A 20114-nucleotide genomic window follows, 5' to 3' on the forward strand; every position below is an offset into this window, starting at 1 on the left:
ATATCATTTAAAAAAAATAATAATTTCTATATCTTGTTGACTAACGGGCGAACAGAGTTGGAAGACATGAACAAACCATGAAACCATTCTTCATTCTTTACATAACGTTGACACAGAAAATACTTCAGAAGCTAAATCCACCTTGTTAAATCCAAAGCCTCCTCTCATGAAGGAATTGGGCATCCACCCTTCAGGTCAGAGATCCAGATTTCTACAAAATAGGTGCAAGAGGTTCAAGTTTTCAGTTATCTTACGTGCAATAAGTGCTCCTAGTTCTGATACATTATGAACAACCTCCTGGTTCTTCACACAGTGTAGCAGTTTATTTTTATCATCTTTATTCTTTGTGTTCCAGCTTTTATCCTACACCCTTTGTTTCATTCTGAATAGACTACACAACAACAATCACTTCTGGGTAGAAAAAAAAAATCATTACAATTGTGAAGAAATATAAAATAAGCAAACTGTGATTATAACGTTGAAAGATATAAAGTCAAACATGTTGGTCCATACCTATCGAGCCCAGTCTCACACTGAAGTCGTATTCTGAATATACGTTTTTTTCTGGCGGACCTCTTTAAGTGGCTAAAAACAAATTAACTGAAGCAACGTCTGCTCATTTGATTGATTGATTTTACTGTTATTGTTTGTGTTTTGATGCTGCAAAAAGATCTTTATCTTGTGGGTTCAGGGCCGCCCCTCCCCAAACGCAGAACACGCGCTGTGTATAGGGCCTCATCTTCCATGGGGGGGCCACATTTTGCACGAGGGGACGCATTTGCGCATATGTGCAATGGATGCGCACAGGCGCTACCATGAGGCGTGCGTAAAATCAGCTCGAGGAAGGAGAGAAGAGACCTGACCGCCCATTTGTTGCTGCAATGATTGACAGCACTCCACATCTGAACAATCAGAGGGGTGCGCTGGCAGGCACTTGCAGAGCTGCAGCAGGTGAAGATTTGTCGACATGTCGTCCAAAAGAGCCTCAGGAGTATGTGCGGGGACAGGAGGTCGGATGCTCCCAGAGAGGGGAGAGGGAGAAATATAGCTAAATAAGATGAAAATAGAAAAGAATGTCTCTGCCCACGGGGTATGCAGAGGCCGGGAGGTCGGATGCTCCCAGAGAGGGGAGAGGGAGAAATATAGCTAAATAAGATGAAAATAGAAAAGAATGTCTCTGTATTTTATTTCTGTTTTCAGTGTTTAATCAAGGGTGGGGGATTGAGGTGGTGGAAGTTACTTTCTTTTGATGAGTAATTGATGGCTATTTGTGACTCAGATTTGTTTATTTATTTATTTCAGTTTGAAGTTATTTTTATTTAATATTTATTTATTTATTTATTTATTTTAATTTTTTATTTTATTTGACTCATACAGCCAAACTACTGTATCTACAGTACATTTATTTATTTATTTATTTTAATTTTTTATTTTATTTGACTCATACAGCCAAACTACTGTATCTACAGTACATTTGTTATTGCCAGTAAAGGTTGTCAAGTTAAATGGCAAGTTGTTGTACGGTCATTTTGTATCTATGATACATTTGGGATGGGGCCTCCAAATAAAATTTCGCTTAGGGCCCCATTTTGGTCAGGGGCAGCCCTGTGTGGGTCAATAAAGGACTGAACTGAAGTAAAAGTGCAGGCTGGAGTGTGTCTGTTCTAGAGAATTTGTTTGTTAAACCTCTGCATGATGTCACACTTGACACCTGCCTGCAGTCTTCCCTGTTCTTTTTTTTTTTTACACCGTTTCTAAGTAAAGTTAGTTCATTTCTCCTTTCTGTGTGGTATGATTTTCTCATGCTCCACTTTGGTTTCTGCATGTGTTTTCATTTCAATGTGTCACTTTTTATCATTCACTAAGAAATAACACAAATCACGTTATTTTATCACCTTGATACTTCATGACTTCTGATAATTCTGTTAGAAATGCTTATACACATGTTTTTGACCTGATGAGATGTTTTAGAAGACATATTTAACATGTTAAAATGGTTAACATGGTTAATAATAATGGAGTTTTATCTGCTTTTTATCTATAATGGATTTGGACAGCACATTTTTGCAGCATCATTCCAAATAAGTAATACGTGTATTTAGATTTTTTTTTAGAGTTTATTAGAGTTTTACAACTGTTTGTTCATAAGAGTTTATCTAACAGGGAGTTAAATCGAGGTGATCTGCAGGAAAAAAACAAAACAAATTACAGGCATGGGTAAAAAATATACTCCATGTGTGCAGGCAACGGGTGAGAATAAAACAATTAAAAAAATTTGCAGTATATGTGTAATATTTAAATCACTATTATCAAGCTGCAATTCCTTTTATTTTGAAAGTCAATGGCACAAGTCAAACCTTTGACCCTGTCGTCACATTGGTCACCGATGTGGAGGACTCCAGCCATGAAACTTTGCAGCCCAAGGATGAGGTGGCAGCCGGAGTCCTTTTTAGGTTTTATGATGGTGGAAGGAGCATGCTAAAATGATTCCTAACATGGCGGACAAGTTAGGAATCATTTTGACATGACATTGATTGAGTGTTTTCACTCAAGCACAGAAGCTTTTCCTCCGTTGGATTTGTAATTCAAGAATGGAGACCCCAGCTAATGGTGAGTGACTGTAACTTGTACATGTCGGGTCGCAGGAGTTTTATCAACGGGTGCGGGTGTGTGCGGCTTTGACATAGACATAATGAGCTTACGGGTATGGCCGGGTACAGTTTTCAAAGAGAGACTCGTGCAGGACTCTGCCATTTCTGTAAGTTACATTACAACTAAAGGAACATGTTTTTGCATGTAACATTTACATATTTTGACAGAAAAGGTCCAGTTTGTGGTAAATACAATAACCACATTAAAACTTTGCTGAAAATTTTTAAAATAGGTAAAAATGGTTAATTATTAAAAGAGGTTGTTATTGGAATGATCATATTTATAATCATAATTATTCTTAAAAAGAACAATATCTAAGTTTAATAAGACATCTCATTTTCCATTGGTTGGATTACCAAATTTGGTTCAGATATTCATGGTCCCCAGAGGATGATCCCTCATGACTTTGGTGATTCTCTTAACCAAAAATGACTTTGTTACACTATTAACAGTAAATATAATCATGTCCACCCATCAGACTGTAATAGTAAAACTGTTACAATAAGGGGATCTGATTTTATTCCAAGTCTATCTTAACTTCCTGCTCCCCCTGCATCCACATATGACGACATCACATTTTGGGTTTGCACCTTATACTTCATTCTGCTTAACCTGGACCTGTTGTCTATGTTTGTGGAGACTTTTGTGTGCCATCTAGTTGTAGTAAGATCACAATACACTAATCCATGTAAAAACAAGATGGCAGCCATCTCTGCCTAGCTGATCCTGACACAAAAGTGGACAAGGTACAAGACCTGAACAAATTTTATGGTCGAAACTTGTTTATTTGTGCATTATAGCATTTATAGTTTGATATGGCAACAAATTTGACCAATTTTGGCAGTAGTAACAAGCTAAGATGCTTTTAATTAGAAAGTACTTGTTTGAAGACATTTTGGACTTAAGTATTGTATTATCGCAGTCATGCCTAGCTTGGAGTGTTGAGCAGGGAAAAACATTGTCAAAAAAAAAAAACAAATCACAGGATGTTTGGATATGTTACATTATTTGCAATTTTGTTTTGGAACAGCCATGTTCAGGCATTAAAATGAACAGTTCTGAGCAGTGACCCCCAACCCACACAGTCACAAAACACTGAACAAGTGTTTCATTGTTTGTAATTTTATTTTTGTACAACCATGTTCAGGCATTAAAAGAAACTGTTTTTAATTCATTACACTTTTGACTAAACCCAATGTCCCCATATGAAGACATTATTTTTTAATAAACGACTGTTTAAACGACTGATTGTTCAAAGACGATGCTAAGCTATTTTAACAGGTCCTACTAAAATGTATACCAACAAAGCTCGGGTCTCAGGAGGTTAAAAATAGTTTTGTATTACACACAGTTATGCTTTAAAGACAGACTTACACCCTCTTTATTTGGCTTTCTTGTACATTTTTCACCTGTATTTACAATAAAATAAAAAGATGGTTAACAAAGGAATAAAGTGTCAACTTGTGTTTTACTGCTCCAATCTTTCTGTTGCAGCTGGAAGAAAAACTACCAAACTGTTTTCAGCTTATACCACTTAGTTTCATGTTTCCCCACCACAAAAACCTGATGTTGCATCTTTGCAATTGGTCACATGACTGGACGGCTGCTATCTGAAACTTCAGTGGTTTTGTTTGTGTCTCTTTTTTCAGCAGGTCATGCTGTCTGCTCCTATTGTTCCATTTATTTATCTTTCATTTTGCTCATTGAATTGTGGCTGAATCTGAGGAATGAGTGTGTCTCTTGCCACAGAAATTCCAGGTATCCCCTGAAATAGTGAGGAATTTCTATTCCTGCACCATCAAGAGTGTCCTGACAGGTAATATCATGGCCTGGCATGGAAGCAGCAGCGGACAGGACTGCAAAGCCCTGCAGAGAGTGGTTAATTCAGCTGAACATACTATAGGCATTTCAATCAGGATAGACAGAAGAATGAAATAAAGATAAAGTTTAATGTGGAACATAAGAGAACAAAGTCTTTGGTGCCTAAACACCAGAGGGAGAATATTTGTGATCATGGGACATCTGAGCGGCAGCAAGATAAATCCCCCCCCATGGAGTCTAGACCCTGGTGGAGGTGGTGGCTGATGACTTTCGTTGACGACTGCTGAGGCGACTAGAGACTACAGACTAGGTGGTGATGGGGAGGTGGAGGGGATGCACAGCTGCAGCATGAAAGTACTAAGAACCCTAAATAAAATGAGGAGCAGTGAGATGATAGGCTGGCGGAGAAGGTGTGTCGCTGTGCTACTGATTGTGGATCAGCTTTAGAACAGCTGATGACTCAGGTGACAGCCCAGAGCACTGACAGCCAGAGATAGAGCATGAGCATGCCTAAAAGGAGTGAATGGCAGGGTGAGGAAGAAAGTTACAGCCTAAGCATACAAAGGTATTGTCTTCATCCACAGTCAACCAATAGCACAGCGACACACCTGTTGATCTGTGCACTCATATTTCATATCCATCTTCATTTCATTCTTCTGTCTCTCCTGATTGAAATAAAAATACAACAGGCAAAAAAAACCAGACATCATTTCATTTCATAAGATAAAGAGCAGATATCTCCCTCAGGAGTTGGTGAACACCAAACAAGAGCTAAAACAAGAGTAAAGTTGGACTTAGATTCATCACATGCACACAAACACGGCTCCATTGAGATAATCCTTTGCTTTGTGTCTGCTTGAATTGACATCGCTTTTTTAAAAACATTTTTATGAGGTGAAAATATGCCTTTTTTAACAGTTACATCTTCTATGACCAGACAATACAGGTGACATCATCATGATTCTACTTGTACTGCAGCAGTGTACGTGCAGTAATGCAGCAGAAGGAAACACTTTCACATCAAGTGCATCACTGAGATTATCACTCTCATAAACAGTGTGTCTGATTTTAAAAATATAAATAGATAATGTTATCTAAGTCACTGTCTAGTTCTGGCACTGTATGTGTTGTGAATGATGTTTTATTCAAATAAGAGGAAGCAGTAATCAGTATTCATTGAGGAGGAAATATACAAAAACCATGATTTGAGTTGACACCTTGGTTTTTAAAGAGGAAAAACATGTATACACCCAGAAGGCTGAGTTCCTCTTCTAGCTTCAGATAGAAACAGTGGTCACTGTTCAGTCTTTTCAGTCTGTGTGAGGATGAGGCTGAGTATCTGCCTGCTCGCCTTACTGCTGGGCTGTAATGTCACCGCAGGTAAGGACCTTTCAAATTCATCAATTCTGTCTCGTCAGTTTTAATACTGGTGTTTATTTATTTATTTTTTTTATTTCAGAGAGCATGTGATGTTTGTAGTTCAACTCCGACTAAATGTGAGAAGGAAATTCAACAGCCTGTTGTTGGTGTGAGGTTACAAGTTTAAACTACTACAGGAAGTGTGTAAACAGTCTCCATCATTCAGCGACACATACACTAAGTTTTAATTCAGATTACGCAAATAAATATTTTCTAAACTCATATCTAATCAGATATTCATTCGCCGATCAATGCCAGTAGAATGATGTTATGTGTCAGGATGAAAGTGTTGGTTTCACAAAATGGAGTTATCAGATATTTAACGTTTCCACATACTGTCAGTCAAAATCCCGCTGACACACACTGCAGACGCAGTGCATATTTAGCAGTCAAAGATAAAGTTAGTTGAACTTTGGGTCCAAAACCTGGTGGCAGTTTGCTCCACTTTCACTTATGCAGATGTTGAGACAAAGGTGCAGGTGTCATATCAACATGGGGGAGGGGGGATACAACTGAAATACAGGGTTGGGGGTCAGCTGCAAGAAAATAAACACTTAATTTCCTGCACTCTGGTGGATTTTTATGCACCAATTTGTGCCTTTTTTGTAATAATCATTGTTTGACAATTGAATTTAAATTTTAATTTAAGGCTGTTTTTGTTTGTTTGTTTGTTTGTTTTTTAGAATATGCCTGAATACACAGCATTAATTAACTGTTATCCATGGATCCTTGTGCTATCATGTGAGCTAGCTAAGGTGAAATCAATGTTCAGCACTTATCCCTAACAATGAGGTGATTAGGTCAGGGCCGGGCTGACACTGCAACTCCCAGGTCTGTCATGTGATGCCATTGGACCCAAAAAGCCTTCCTCCCATTAACTGACATTCAGAAAGAGACATTTGTAAATTTATGGTTAAATTTTTTGGAGCATTACAATCCCTGCACAATGATATGTTTCACTATGAGGTCTGATAACATTTGGAAAGTCTTTAAGAGCCACAAGATTAAATTAATTTATCCCCATTCAAGTTAGTGGAGTGCTAAACCTGAAGTAACTGTCTCGACCAGAGCAAGTCTATTACTCCTGCTTTGTTGGCCCAATGATAAGGAAGCAACGCTGATCATCCGGGTAATTTCATACCCCAGAAATAGAGCTAAACAAGGCTGTCAACAGAGAGTGCCTACCTGTCACTCAGAGTGTCCATGCTCTTAAGTTACGCATAACTATAGACGTAATGACAGGTGAGTTAACCCTCCATACAAACTTATTTTTGCACCAGGCTGTAAACATGTTTTTTTCTACTGTAAAGTTGGGCATTTTAACATGGGAGTCTATAGGGATTGACTGCCTCAAATGGTCATTAGAGGAACTGCAGTTTTTGGCACTTCACATGGGCTTCAGTTTGTTGTCTGTTTGTAATGTAGGAACACTAAGTTCACATTCAGGGAGCACCCAGTGTACTGAACAGTTAATGTGATTTTCACTCTGATGGTAAAGCATTTTTTAAAATTATTGCAATGTTAGGAATCCCGGCAGTCCAAAAACAAGTGTTTATTCATTGTAAATTTTGTTTCTTTTGCAGAAATACTCCATGAAATAGTTGAAGAGAAGACCTCAGCCACTCTACATTGTCCTCATTCTGTGGAGGGTAATGTGATGTGGAGCAGAGAGAGTCATGGAAACAAAACTGACATACTAATAGTTAATGGTGACAGAGACTTAAAACACATTCATGACCCGGGCAAACGGTACAGTTCATTGGCAGATAAATCACTGGTCATTGGCAGAGTTACCATCTCAGACTCTGGAAGATACTTGTGTAACAATGAACCAGCTGTGGAGCTGACAGTGATCCCATCAGGTAACATCAAACCATAATGAAAGTTGTTCTGCTTTTTGTTTTCTCTTCCTTTTTCAGAATTACCACTACTAAATGTTTCTTTTTTTCTTCAGCTTTGGTAATAAAAAATACTTGTTATTTACTTATGCCACGAATTGGCAGGAAGAGGGGGTAATTCATGTTTCACATTTACATCCTGGTACTGTAGCTGGAAAGCATTTTCTGCATTTATGTGCCGTTGTATTAGTGATATTTTATTTACTAAGATTTTAATGTGCTTTACCGAAAAATTGAACAAAACACATTATTTGTCTTTAAAACTGAAAACAAAAAAAAAACAACAACAAAAAACTCTTTGTGGTTGTTTTGTGTGTGTGGAGAGCCAGGTCTCACTCCAAACTTGTCAAAATCTGGCGCTTGGGCAGTTGTTGATAACAGGAACAATCAGACTTGATGCTACAGAGGGGACCACCATCACCCTGACATGCCCTCATGATGTTGGAGGATCACATACCACATGGAGCAGAGGCTCTGGTGATATACAACAAGAAAGAGGGTTTTATGTTTCACCTATAGAAAACACATTGACTATAACAAGCGTGCAGCTTGGTGACTCTGGACTTTACTACTGTGATGGAAAACCTGCTGTGTATCTGACTGTGATCAAAGGTGAGAGACAAGAAGTCGGAGAAGATCAAATATTATGGGTGGAAGTAAGGCAGCAATGACTTCTTGGACGCTTGACGTCACCTGAAAGTTGCTTGGCAACAAGCAGGGACCAAGAAATAGTCCAGCACATAACTCCTGGTGACATAACGTGTCAGTTTACACTTTTGTTTTTGTACATATTAAACAAACAAGGTATGAAGAGCTTTAGCTGTGTTGGGTGATGGATTTTGTTACCTTTGGACAGAACCAGATAAGCTGTGTTTTTTTTGTTGTTTCCTGTCTTGATGCGAAGCTAAGCTAACAGGCCGCTGGATGTGGCTTCATATTTACTGTGCAGACTCAAGAGTGGTGTCAGTCTTTGATTCATTTCACAGATAAAAAAGATCCTCAACCAAGAGGGCAGGTGAATGCTACCCACTAATGAAACTTAATGGTTAATTTATCTCTAAACATGACAAGTCAAGCAAACAGCATTATCTGCATTACATGTGTTTAAGCCATGAGAACACTCTTGCTAACACACCACATAAAGTGTGTTTAAGCCATGAGAACACTCTTGCTAACACACCACATAAAGTGTGTTTAAGCCATAAGAACACTCTTGCTAACACACCACAAAAAGGCCACATCCTCCTCTATTTCAAAATGACTGTATGATCTCATGACTTTCTGTGGTAAAGTACTTTTTTTGTGCCCTGTCCTCTTTGTCACTCTGAAGGTACCAAGACACCAACAACCTTAACCACTAGGCCTACGCCCAAAACAAGACAGATTTCAGCAGCGACACCATCAAAAGCTGCAGCACCTCCCCCTGCAACAACAACTGTACAATCAACACCACCTGAGAACTTGAGAACCACAACTTCTACAGATACGACTACAGCAAGGAAAAAGCGTCAGAACAGGAAACATGGTGAAAAGGGCAAGAAGAGTAAGATGAAACTGATCATAAAATAAATATAAGGTGATCAGTCTTAGAAAGCTGGTAAAATATATTTCTCTGCCCCACACAGCAGGTAACAAGACATCACCAACAACAACAACAACAACAACAACAACAGGAACAACAGGAACATATGAATGTACGTATAACACAGTTTACAACAATTACAATATATTACAATTACAGTACAATGCAACCATTAGTTCTAAGCTATAAGATACAGAATTAACATGGGTGGATTATGAGACAATGGGCCCCTGGGCACAGATATACTAAAGGTCCCACCACCTCTCCTACAGGAGCAAGACACACAGACTTAGCGCTGGTTATGTTTTTGTTACCATTTTTTGTCTCTTTGTAGTTATTATGCAGTTTTTGTGGTTTTGTGTCTCTTTGTGGTAATTTTTTTGTAGTTATTTTGTGTTTCGTAACAGTTCCATTGCATCTCGTTGTGATTGTTTTGTTTCTTTGTGGTCATTTTGCCCATTTTTGAAGTTATTTTTTGTCTCTTTGCAGTTTGTTTGCATGTCTTTGTAATTGTTTTGTGTCTTTGTGGTCATTTTGCCCAGTTTTTGTAGTTATTATGTGTCTCATTGCAGTACCCTTGCATCTCTTTGTAGTCATTTTGTGCCTTTGTGGTTGTTTTGCCCATTGTTTAGTTAATTTGTGTCTCTTTGCAGTTCTTTTGCATCTCTTTGTGGTCGTTTTGTGCCTCTTTGCAGTTTGTTTACATGTCTTTGTGGCCATGTTGTGTCTCTTTGTGGTTGTTTTGCCCATGTTTGTAGTTATTTTGTGTCTCTGCAGTTCATTTGCATCCTTTTGTAGTCAATTTGTGTCTCTTTGTGGTTGTTTTGCCCATTTTTTAGTTATTTTGTGCCTCTTTGCAGTCACTTTGCATCTCTTTGTAAAGATTTTTTGTCTCTTTGCAGTTTGTTTACATACCTTTGTAGTCATTTTGTGCCTCTTTGTGGTTAACTGGCAGTTTTTATAGCTAGGTTGTGTCTTGTTGCAGTTCCTTTACAACTCTTTGTAATTGTTTTGTGTCTCTTTGTGGTTGTTTGCTCATTTTTGTGGTTACTTTGTGTCTCGTTGCATCTATCTGTGATCTTTTTGTGACTCTTTCTGGTATTTTTGAGTTTGTTTTTCCTGTATGGTAATTTGAGGGACATTTTGCAGATGAGGGCCTGGGGTCCTGACTAGGGGTGGGACGATACGAGTGACTCACGATTCGATACTGTGGCGATATTTGGCCCTCGATAACGATAATATCACGATACACGGTATCTGCATTTATTCCAAAACTTAACACATTTCTATTGTTGCATCTAGAGTGTGGCTACCCGATCCGAGCCTGACGGGTCCCGACAGGTCCTGACGGTACCCGACGGGCTTGGGCCGGGTTCGGTCAAAAATGTATAAATTGTATTCAGGCTCAGTTCGGATTCGGTCAGCTTTCAGTGAAAATGTAGTGTAAAAATAAATAAAATCCTATTATCTGTCCTGTTTATTGCTTGGGCACTGTTATTTATGTGACAACACCTGAATATAACACACACACACACACACACACACACACACACACATTGGCTGTTTGTTTGTATCTCTCCCCTCGCTGGAAGTCTCAGACCTCCCATCGCCCGCCTCCGCCTTGATTCAACGCTGAAAATAAAATAAAAGAGGGAGACAGGTGTCTCCTATTTTATCTTATTTTGTTATATTTCTCCCTCTCCCCTCGCTGGAAACCTCAGACCTCCCGCCGCCCGCTCCTGTCTCAAACACGGAGGTCTCCCTCTCCGTGGACCACACGGCGCACGCCCGGCCTGTTAAATAGCCTGTAACCATAACAACTGTGTGACACAAACTCAGTGCTTTAGTTATTAAATAATGTCGTCCTCGGTTTGGTTTCGGACATAACAAATCAGAATGACTGTCAGGTTCGGACAGAAATATGCGGCCTGTGCCGCACTCTAGTTGCATCTGCTCGACTCGTCTTCTTCACCGGCTGCTGCTTACGCCCACTTTACGGTTTTTACTCTCATTTACAGGATTAGCGCCCCCACAAACAGGGCAGAAGACATTAAGTACTGACGGTGATAACAGGGGAAATCCATTGAGTGTGTGTTGTAATAAAATATTGATATTTGCCTTCAGTGTATCGATTATTTATTGCGAGAGAGAGCACAACAATATATTGCAAAAATTTTTTGTCCCACCCCTAGCCTGACACTGTGGGCCCCTGGGCCTCTGGCTGGTAGGCTTGTTCTATATCCGTGAGAATCAAATGTATGTAACTGTACTGAAATTACATATGCAACTAACTGTAACAGTTTGTAAATGATGTCTTATTTGTTTGGAATATTCTTAATTCATACTTTGTCTTCCAGCTGCTTCTAAAGGCCATCAACCAGTTCTTCGTTTGGTGTGTGGAGTAGTTTTCTCCTTTCTTGTTCTCGTCATCATCATCATCATCATCTTCATCATCTACTTCACTCAGAGACGCAGGCTGAAAAGACGAGGTGAATAAAACCTGACATGAAAAAAAAATAAAAATAAAAAATTGATATCAGTGGATTACTAATATTGTGACTTTCACAACCTTTTTCACAGGAAATGAAGAAAGATTTCACGTCTATGACGAGATACAGGATGGATTTTTGTTGCAGCCAACAAATGGTGAGAAATCTTAATCAGATCTTCATATGCAAAAATCCATTAATATTTTCTGCATTTTACAAATCAAACAAGAAGATACAACACTACCTAAAACACCTTTTATTTGGGCAGGTGGAGGAAGCTTGGCAGAACCAACAGCCACATACTGCATGGCAGGTTTTTCAGGTAAAAAAAAAAGAACTTTATTTTCCTAGCAACCTTTTGGTACTGTCTTCGGGTATTTTCATTTGATTAATTATGCTTGTTGGCAAATTTTGGAATAGCTGGATCAAACCAAAATGATCCTACGTACTCAACCATCCCAGATCTTCCTCCAGTGCAGAAGAAGACCAGTAAAGACAGCACTCTCATTTTAACAAATATTTCTGGTTATAAACACTATATACTCATTATATTTGATCTCTTCTCACAGACACATCTCTGCATATAGAGTCCCCATATTCCTTGATTGGCAACACTTTCACTGATGAAAAAAATAAAGGTAACTTGAACACATATGTACTGAGTTTAAAACTGGAAATAACAGAAATAAAATTCTGCATTACCAAAGTAGAAGAGAAGAAACAGATGGTAACTTTAGCTCAGATGACACTGGATGAAATTCTGTCATTTTTTTCAATCTACAGGTTCATCACAGCTCAGTGACAACATGTATTTTTTACTGGAGAAACCCAAAGCGCCTGGAAACAACAAGGACCAATATCTGTAGTTTGACCTCAATATTGTGCTATTGTCACGTAAAAAGAAAATATATTGTGAGAAAAATGTTTAGCTCCCTGTTCTGGAAGTTGAGATTAAAATGGCTACTGACTTTTAACATGTGTCCCGACTCTAGAAATGCAGGATTGGACCCAACTGCAGACAAATCAGGCAGACAGGATCAGTTCAGTGATTTGCTGAAGGCATGTGGCTTCCTGGCAGATTCAGGTTCTTGGTCCAAGTCTAAGTCAGGTTCTGGTTCTGGTGGCTCCCAAGCAAAGTCATGAAGGAACACGTCAACTCTGTCAAATGAGCAACTGACTGGGGAAAAGAAGCTGGTATATGCTGCGGGTCTGATTCGGGAAAGTGGCGACAGGTGAGCAGGTGAATGAGAGTCAACTAACCGTGGGAAGGTCTTAGGACATCTGGTGGACAGGTATAGGACAGCAGGTGTGCAGATTTAACGGAGAGGATATAGCCTTGGACCATGGACATAGATATCTAGAGTAATGTGTCAGCTCATTGCAGCAATACGTCAATGTTGCCACCATGTTGGACTTGCGTGTAAATAAATGGGGAAGCTGTGGTTTTTCTCGATAAAAACGCAATAATGTTGAAATTCTCAAGCAATTTCAATCAGTTGCTTTTATATTCATGGGGTTGTGATTTATGCATGTAGAAAAACAAGGTTTTGTTTCCAGTTAATTAGAATCTCAATATTTAGGCTATGATAGAGTTGTGCAGGGATTATGTATATGTTTTTTTGTGGCATTTTGGATGACTGCAGAAAATAAGCACCATAAACAAAAGTTTATAATTGTTAGAAGTTGTTTTCAGGAAGATAATCTCCACAAATAGACACAACTTTTATGATTATTTAAGCGTAATCGCAAAAAGTGTAAAGCTAACAGTAGGCTATAAACAAACTAAGCCTACATCGTCCCATGACTTCAATGTCGCCACCACAACAAGGCTGGAGGTTGTAGAAAAAAGGTTACACAACCTCATGTTTATCAAGCATAGATTTGACTTATTTTCTTTGGTTAATACTAATCGGGGCCGTCAACAGATAATAGGTGTTTGTTTCTGGCTTCCAGCATTAGCTAACACGCTAACATCAGCCTTCATTTTCGCAGGATTGTGCCTGGATAGAGATGGTAACCAATCTAAATGCACATTATATAACACAAACAAAAGACACATTATCTTGGAGTGGCCAAAATGAGCAGATGTGAAAGTTACTATATTGTAGAGTGCTTTTTCTGTAGGCCGACATGGAGGTTAGCATGGTACTGGTTCCCTTGTCAATAAGCTGATAGGATATTTCAACACAATTTCACTCTGAAGTCGTTGAATACCACTGCTCAGGCAGTGACTTCTGGCATCAGACACTGACAAAAAAACCCATCCTTTTACATTGGCATGTTGCATGGCTGGTCATCATAATGGTGTGACAGCGCCTGGCAGAGTCAGGGGGAAACATGGCCAGCCAACCGCATAAGTTAAGGGGGCGAAAGTCCAAGAAGGCAGGTGTTTGCTTCCCCTGTGATTGTAAAGCCAAATAAATTCTTTTTTTTAAAAGCCCAACCACATGCATGTGCTGGCTAAATGTCACCACCTGCATTTGTTGTTGAAGGAAAAAGACATCAATTCGCAGTGTTTTACTGACGTAATGCGTTCATTTTCAAAGAGAACATATGCAAATTGTACAAATTGTAAAAACTGTACATTTGTGAAAATGGAAGTGTGTTTTGAAAACAGACAATGCCGACTGAAGTTGACACGGTGTCCCAGAATGTCAACAACCAACACACACAGGGTACCTTGCAGGTCATACATCGACATAGAAGGTCCATGACCAAACGTTGATATGTGACGAGGTCAGACTGAGAATGTGTTGGATTTTTCCATTGGATTTTGGATTGCAGCTGAAATTTTATGGTATTTACGTTACGTTTAGAATCTTCACAAATGAACACTTTTTATGATTTTTGAAGCCTAGATGCAATCGCAAAGATACATAAAGCCATAAATAAACTACAGTATGCTCACATGACCTAGTGGCATAATGAAGCTCTAAAGCTGTGAGTGGCACGGCGTGATTTAGTCTCATTTAGCCATTTGTTAGCAACTGACTTTTTATGCCCTAGAGCAAAGGGTGAAAGTCTGTTAAGTTTGAGTTAACCTCAGACTTATTTCAGGCATCTACCCAAAAACCCATTCAAGAAACCCACTGACTTTGAGAGAAGGGAACCGTGAGTAGTACAATGCTAACTGATTTTTGGGTTTCAGGACTGAGTCCTGGCATACTATGTTCTGTTAGGATCAAAGAGTTGATTAGCAGACAGCGTTAGCAAGCAAGTCAAAAAGTTTTCTACTTCCACATTAAAAATTATTCCTATTATAGAGGGATGCCTACTAATAATCCAATCCAATTTGATGCGTTTACATGCACTTCAATAATGTGATAATCAGAAAAACCTGGTTTATATGATTCAGTCCTTCAGTTGGAATTCTCCCCAAGTACATGACGTAAAACTCAAACTTCCTGTTACAGTAGGTACTCATATCCTTGAAAAACCTCGAAAAGTACGCAAGTCATATATTTGCAAAATAAAGCACTCATCATGCTGACAGCTTATATTCTTACAATAGCCTACTGTTTGTTTTTATCATTAACAAATACATGTGAGAACATTCTAATGTGTAGTTTATCAATGTGGAGCCAATTTTACATACTCTGGGTAGATTGATTCGTAGTAAAAGTACTGCAAAGTGCAATATACAAGTGTGTTGTATATAAACTTGTCACACAAAGTGCATAACATTAAGTAAGATAAAATAAAAGTGACAATTTCAACACTGAGAATATAAAAATATATTATTTTATGTAAAATCTTTATCTGAAAAGAAACAAAAGCTGTCAGGTTAATGTAGTGGAGTAGAAAGTACAATATTTCCCTCTAAAATGTAGTGGAATGGGAGTATAAAACAGCAAAACCCGAAAGAAACCAGACTAAAGAGTATACATGCACCGAATAATCAGACTATTGGGGAAAAAGCTAGATGTGTTTATCTGATTTCTCATAATCAGATAATGGCTTTTATCTGATAAAGCCTATCGGATTATGCTGTTTACATGACCACTTGAGTAATCAGGTAACTCCAGAAATCAGATAATGATTGGTTTATTAGTGTGCATGTAAACATGCTCAATGTGTCACATTACAGTACATCTGTGGTGTGTAGATGAAATGCTCGTAAAATCATATTTTTTTTGTTTTGATTAATAAAAAAGACACCTGAATTCTCATTTTTTGTTCTTGTTTAAATCTTTCTGTAAATGTATTCAATATGATTTCTTTTGTCAAAAAGACCACCTGAATATTTTTGTAACATTTTTTTTATTTCATGTGAACATTATTAAAGAGCTTAATGTCTTAGTGTGTAAAAATGTAAATTGTGTCAGTCATATTCTCATTTGCTTCATTCCACCATTATCTGTGCAACCAATCTGTGAATTGACCCTTTGCTAAGTCCCGCCCCCCTGACGCAGACTGACCAATTATAGCATAGCATTTTTCTGGCTCAGACCAGCATCAGACAACAACACAGCTGTGCTCCATTGACTCTAATGCAGTCATTTTAGACTTCATTTTCAGGCTGGTTTTGTGGATTTTGAGCTAAATGTTGTGCCTGGGGCATGTTGTGTATTAATGATTATCATTACCTGGAGAGGTTGGAAAAAGATAGGCATTTCCTCCCTGTTCCAAAACCAAAATCAAACCCTGAAAAGTGTAGGGTTAGCTACTTAGCTACTGAGGATAGCCTACTGAATGTATACATATGCTGCTTTTGCTTTTAATGGCGATCGCGACAGAAGATAAGCTCCCTGCCTGTCTGGCGGTGGAAGTCCGGGTGCTGGCAGTGGCACAAGGGCAAAGCCAAACACTGTTCATTTGCACACACTGTAACACACAGCTGGTTCAGTATCAGCAAAGTTCCCTTTATATTCATTGTCTTCTGTCATGATCACCAGTGATGTGGTGGTTCACTTTTACACTGTGATCTGTAGCCCATAGTTCGGCTTTAGCTTCTAACTGTCTTTGTCTTTTTAACCTGCTGTTGCTGCTCAGTCAGTTTGACATCCTGGATATATCCTTCAAACACACATTGTACACTCCTCTGTCTGCTTCTCTCTGGTGGAATCACTATTTCATTTTTTCCAAAAATATGATAATATTTCTTCAGGGAATGCAGTGTGGGCTCCATGCTTACGCCAACAGCTTGTCAGACCATCACAAAGGAGGCGGGGCTTAGCAAAAGGTCAATTTAAACTTTGTGTGATTTTCACAAAATTAGACAATTCATTTGCTAGCATACTAAGAATATATAAAATCAATCAATTTTATTTATAAAGCCCAATATCACAAATCACAGTTTGTCTCACAGGGCTTTACAGCATACAACATCCCTCTGTCCTTTGGACCCTCACAGCGGATAAGGAAAAACTCCCCAAAAAAACCCTTTAACGGGGAAAGAAACAGTAGAAACCTCAGGAAGAGCAACTGAGGAGGGATCCCTCTTCCAGGACGGACAGATGTGCAATAGATGTCGTACATAACAGATCAGCATAATAAATTAACAGTAAGTAAATGTGATCTTGATTGAAGTTTCCTCACTTCATTCTTGCTTCTTACTCTGTGACTGATATCATGCAAACCCAAGGGGGTAACACTGATTTGAGAAGTGCGGTAACAATAATCATTTCTTGCATTTCTAAAGACATTCAGGGACTATGAAAACCAAAACAAAATCTGGGAAATATTTAAGTTGGTCATATTGCCAAATTCTGCCAGAATAGTAATAAATAAAAAAAAAACCACAGCAGAGATGGGAAAAGAAGCCCAGCAGCATCTGCGCTACCTCTGCAGGATGAGAAGAGCACATCTCCCCCCTCCCGTCGTCACCACTGTCTACAGGAGCACCATAGAAAGCATAATGACCAACTACATCTCTGTGTGGTGCAGTGGCTGCTCTACTGTGGACTGGAAGACCCTGCAGAGAGGGATGAGGACTGCCGGGAAGATTATTGGAACCTCTCTTCCCTCCTTCCAGGACACTGGACACTGGACACTGCCCAGCGTTGCCAGGTAGGAAATGTAGGATTATCGTACCAGAGACTCAAAATTAATGTATTTTGAGGGAAATTATCGTACATTCGTCATAACCAATATAACAATCCTACTGATGCGCTACAGGCAAATATAGTCACTCTAGTGTTTTGAATCTCATTCTCGCTCGACTTCCTGACGGGTCCTAGCACCTCGTGGGGCGAGTACAGCTGACCATTCAGCCAATCGTGCTCATTGTTCAGAGACAAACGTCACCCGTAACTAGTCTGGGGCCGTTAGTGGCCGTTTAAGCCTTTAAAGCCTTTAAACAGACTAACTAGACAGACTACTCAAGTTAGTTTGTAGTTAGGATCAGCATCCACGAGAACTGTGTAGATTCAACGTGGGACTGTGAAGAACACACAGAGACATGGACGTATGAAGGAAATAAATCCCTGGGGGGGTCTGGGGGTCCTCCCCCAGAACATTTTCAATGAAGCAGATGCCATTTCCTGTATTCTAGTGCATTTTAACACCATATTAGCACCAGATAATCCAAACTGGCAACCTAAACCACTCTGGGAAAGCTTGCATGCCTTCATTGGAATCAATATTCTCCATCCAACGGCAGCAGTTTAGTGTGTTTTGCCAACCAGGAGGGCACTTTAGCACGCGTTTTGGCTCCCAAGAGGACACCTTAGCATGTGTTTTGGCTCCAAAGAGGGCACTTTAGCACGCGTTCTGGCTCCCAGGAGGGCACTTTAGCACGTGTTTTGGCTCCCAAGAGGGCACTTTAGCGTGCATTTTTCAACAATTGGGCCATGAGGGGGGGGGCGACCTGCGATGCACGTGCCACGTGATGTAAACATGGGTAAGCAAAGCTCGTGCTTTTGCTGGTCTCGCGCAAGCGCACACACGTGAGTGTGGAGCACAGAGAAGCAGTCAGAGCTACAGGCTACAGTGAGGCTAAAAACAGAGTTCAAATGACGTTTTTTGAAACAACTTTTTATGTCGGGGCTGCAGCACACTTGGATCACTACGGACGAGCATGTTGGAGATATTTTGTGGTTTCAATTTTGTGTTCTTGGACGTTTTAGTCTGGAGCGCCGTCAGCCATTAGGTGTGCTAGCCGCTCCCCCCGCTGATCTCCGCAAGTGATGCGAGGACTCTAAAACTTCACCAGGGCCTCCCTCGGCATGAGGGTGAGTAGATAATGGCTGAATTTTCATTTTTGGTTGCACTATCCTTTTAAGCATGGTTTTTGTGGTGGAATTCACACCTCAGTGCAGACCATCTTCCTTTGCGTGACATTTCATTTCATACTGATCTGCACCACACGGTACTAAGTCATTGCTGCATCCTTCCTTATTTCTATTTTTGTGCATTGTTAACAAGTAGATACTTTCTCTTCTGTGTTCGTGTAATTCGTTCTCATCCACCTGCTGCTTGGATAAGGTCAAATGTCTTCTCTTGACAATGAGTGCAAAACAGCTGGACATAGATTAAAGGTTATGTTTTTGGTCTGTGTTTGTGAAGAACCTGAACTCACTTTGTTGTGAGCTTTAGTTGCACAATATAAGAATGTAGACATATGAAAGATAAAGTAACTTTTTTGTGTGGACACGCAAGCTTTGTTTTACTCTCCCACACCCACACTCATTTACTTCCTCTATACTTCTTTTCATTCTTGGCCTGCGGTTGAGATATCTTTCTCCGCCTTTCGTATAAAGTCACTGTAGCAAATGACTCACAACTCAGGAAGAGCTGGAGCTGAGATGTGCTGTAGTGACTCTGTTTTTGTTATTTAACTGCCTTAAATCTTTTCTCTTGTAAAGGTATAAATGTGTGCATCTCTCCAATACACATCTACAATCTTTATTCCTCCCACAGTGAAATGAATATCAGTAAGGAATGGTAACATTCACCCACTGTCTGATTTCTTACTATAATACGTCCATGTCTCCTCTCTCCTCATGATATAAGAAGCTAAAGTTTCACTAAATTTACTCTGAAATGAGCTGTTTGTTCTCATTAAAGCAACGAGGTGAAACGTCTCCATCACCTTCCAAAGATACAATGGAATACAGGCTGCTGTAGTGTTTAACTGACCCTGATCAGTTCATGGTTGGTTTGATCAGATCAGATATTCTGCTTCTGTTGATGCACATAAACACAATAAATAAGAACATGCTCAACACAATGAGTTTATCATCAAGGTTTGTCACAGTAAAAAGACACAAATGACACAAATATTTATACACAATAAAATGTCACTTTACAGTA

The 20114-nt window shown here is 39.3% G+C and overlaps 1 protein-coding gene across 2 annotated transcripts in view; it reads left to right on the forward strand.

Moving 5' to 3' along the window:
• Positions 1-16142, forward strand: part of LOC125904202 (uncharacterized) — a 49594-nt gene extending 33452 nt beyond the window's left edge. The window contains exons 1-9 of one of the 2 annotated variants that reach the window (XM_049601453.1): positions 7761-8402; positions 9121-9333; positions 9416-9484; positions 11730-11861; positions 11953-12018; positions 12130-12183; positions 12282-12350; positions 12431-12499; positions 12645-16142. In XM_049601453.1, coding sequence (XP_049457410.1) covers positions 7964-8402; positions 9121-9333; positions 9416-9484; positions 11730-11861; positions 11953-12018; positions 12130-12183; positions 12282-12350; positions 12431-12499; positions 12645-12727 — 1194 coding nt within the window. In that variant the 5' untranslated portion in view covers positions 7761-7963 and the 3' untranslated portion in view covers positions 12728-16142. Of the gene's footprint in view, positions 1-7760; positions 8403-9120; positions 9334-9415; positions 9485-11729; positions 11862-11952; positions 12019-12129; positions 12184-12281; positions 12351-12430; positions 12500-12644 lie in introns of those variants that run through there. The other variant, XM_049601454.1, reaches the window with a different exon arrangement.
• Positions 16143-20114: the final 3972 nt, after the last annotated feature.

The sequence above is a fragment of the Epinephelus fuscoguttatus genome, linkage group LG17, assembly GCF_011397635.1.
Source record: "Epinephelus fuscoguttatus linkage group LG17, E.fuscoguttatus.final_Chr_v1".
In the NCBI taxonomy this organism is placed as follows: domain Eukaryota; kingdom Metazoa; phylum Chordata; class Actinopteri; order Perciformes; family Serranidae; genus Epinephelus; species Epinephelus fuscoguttatus.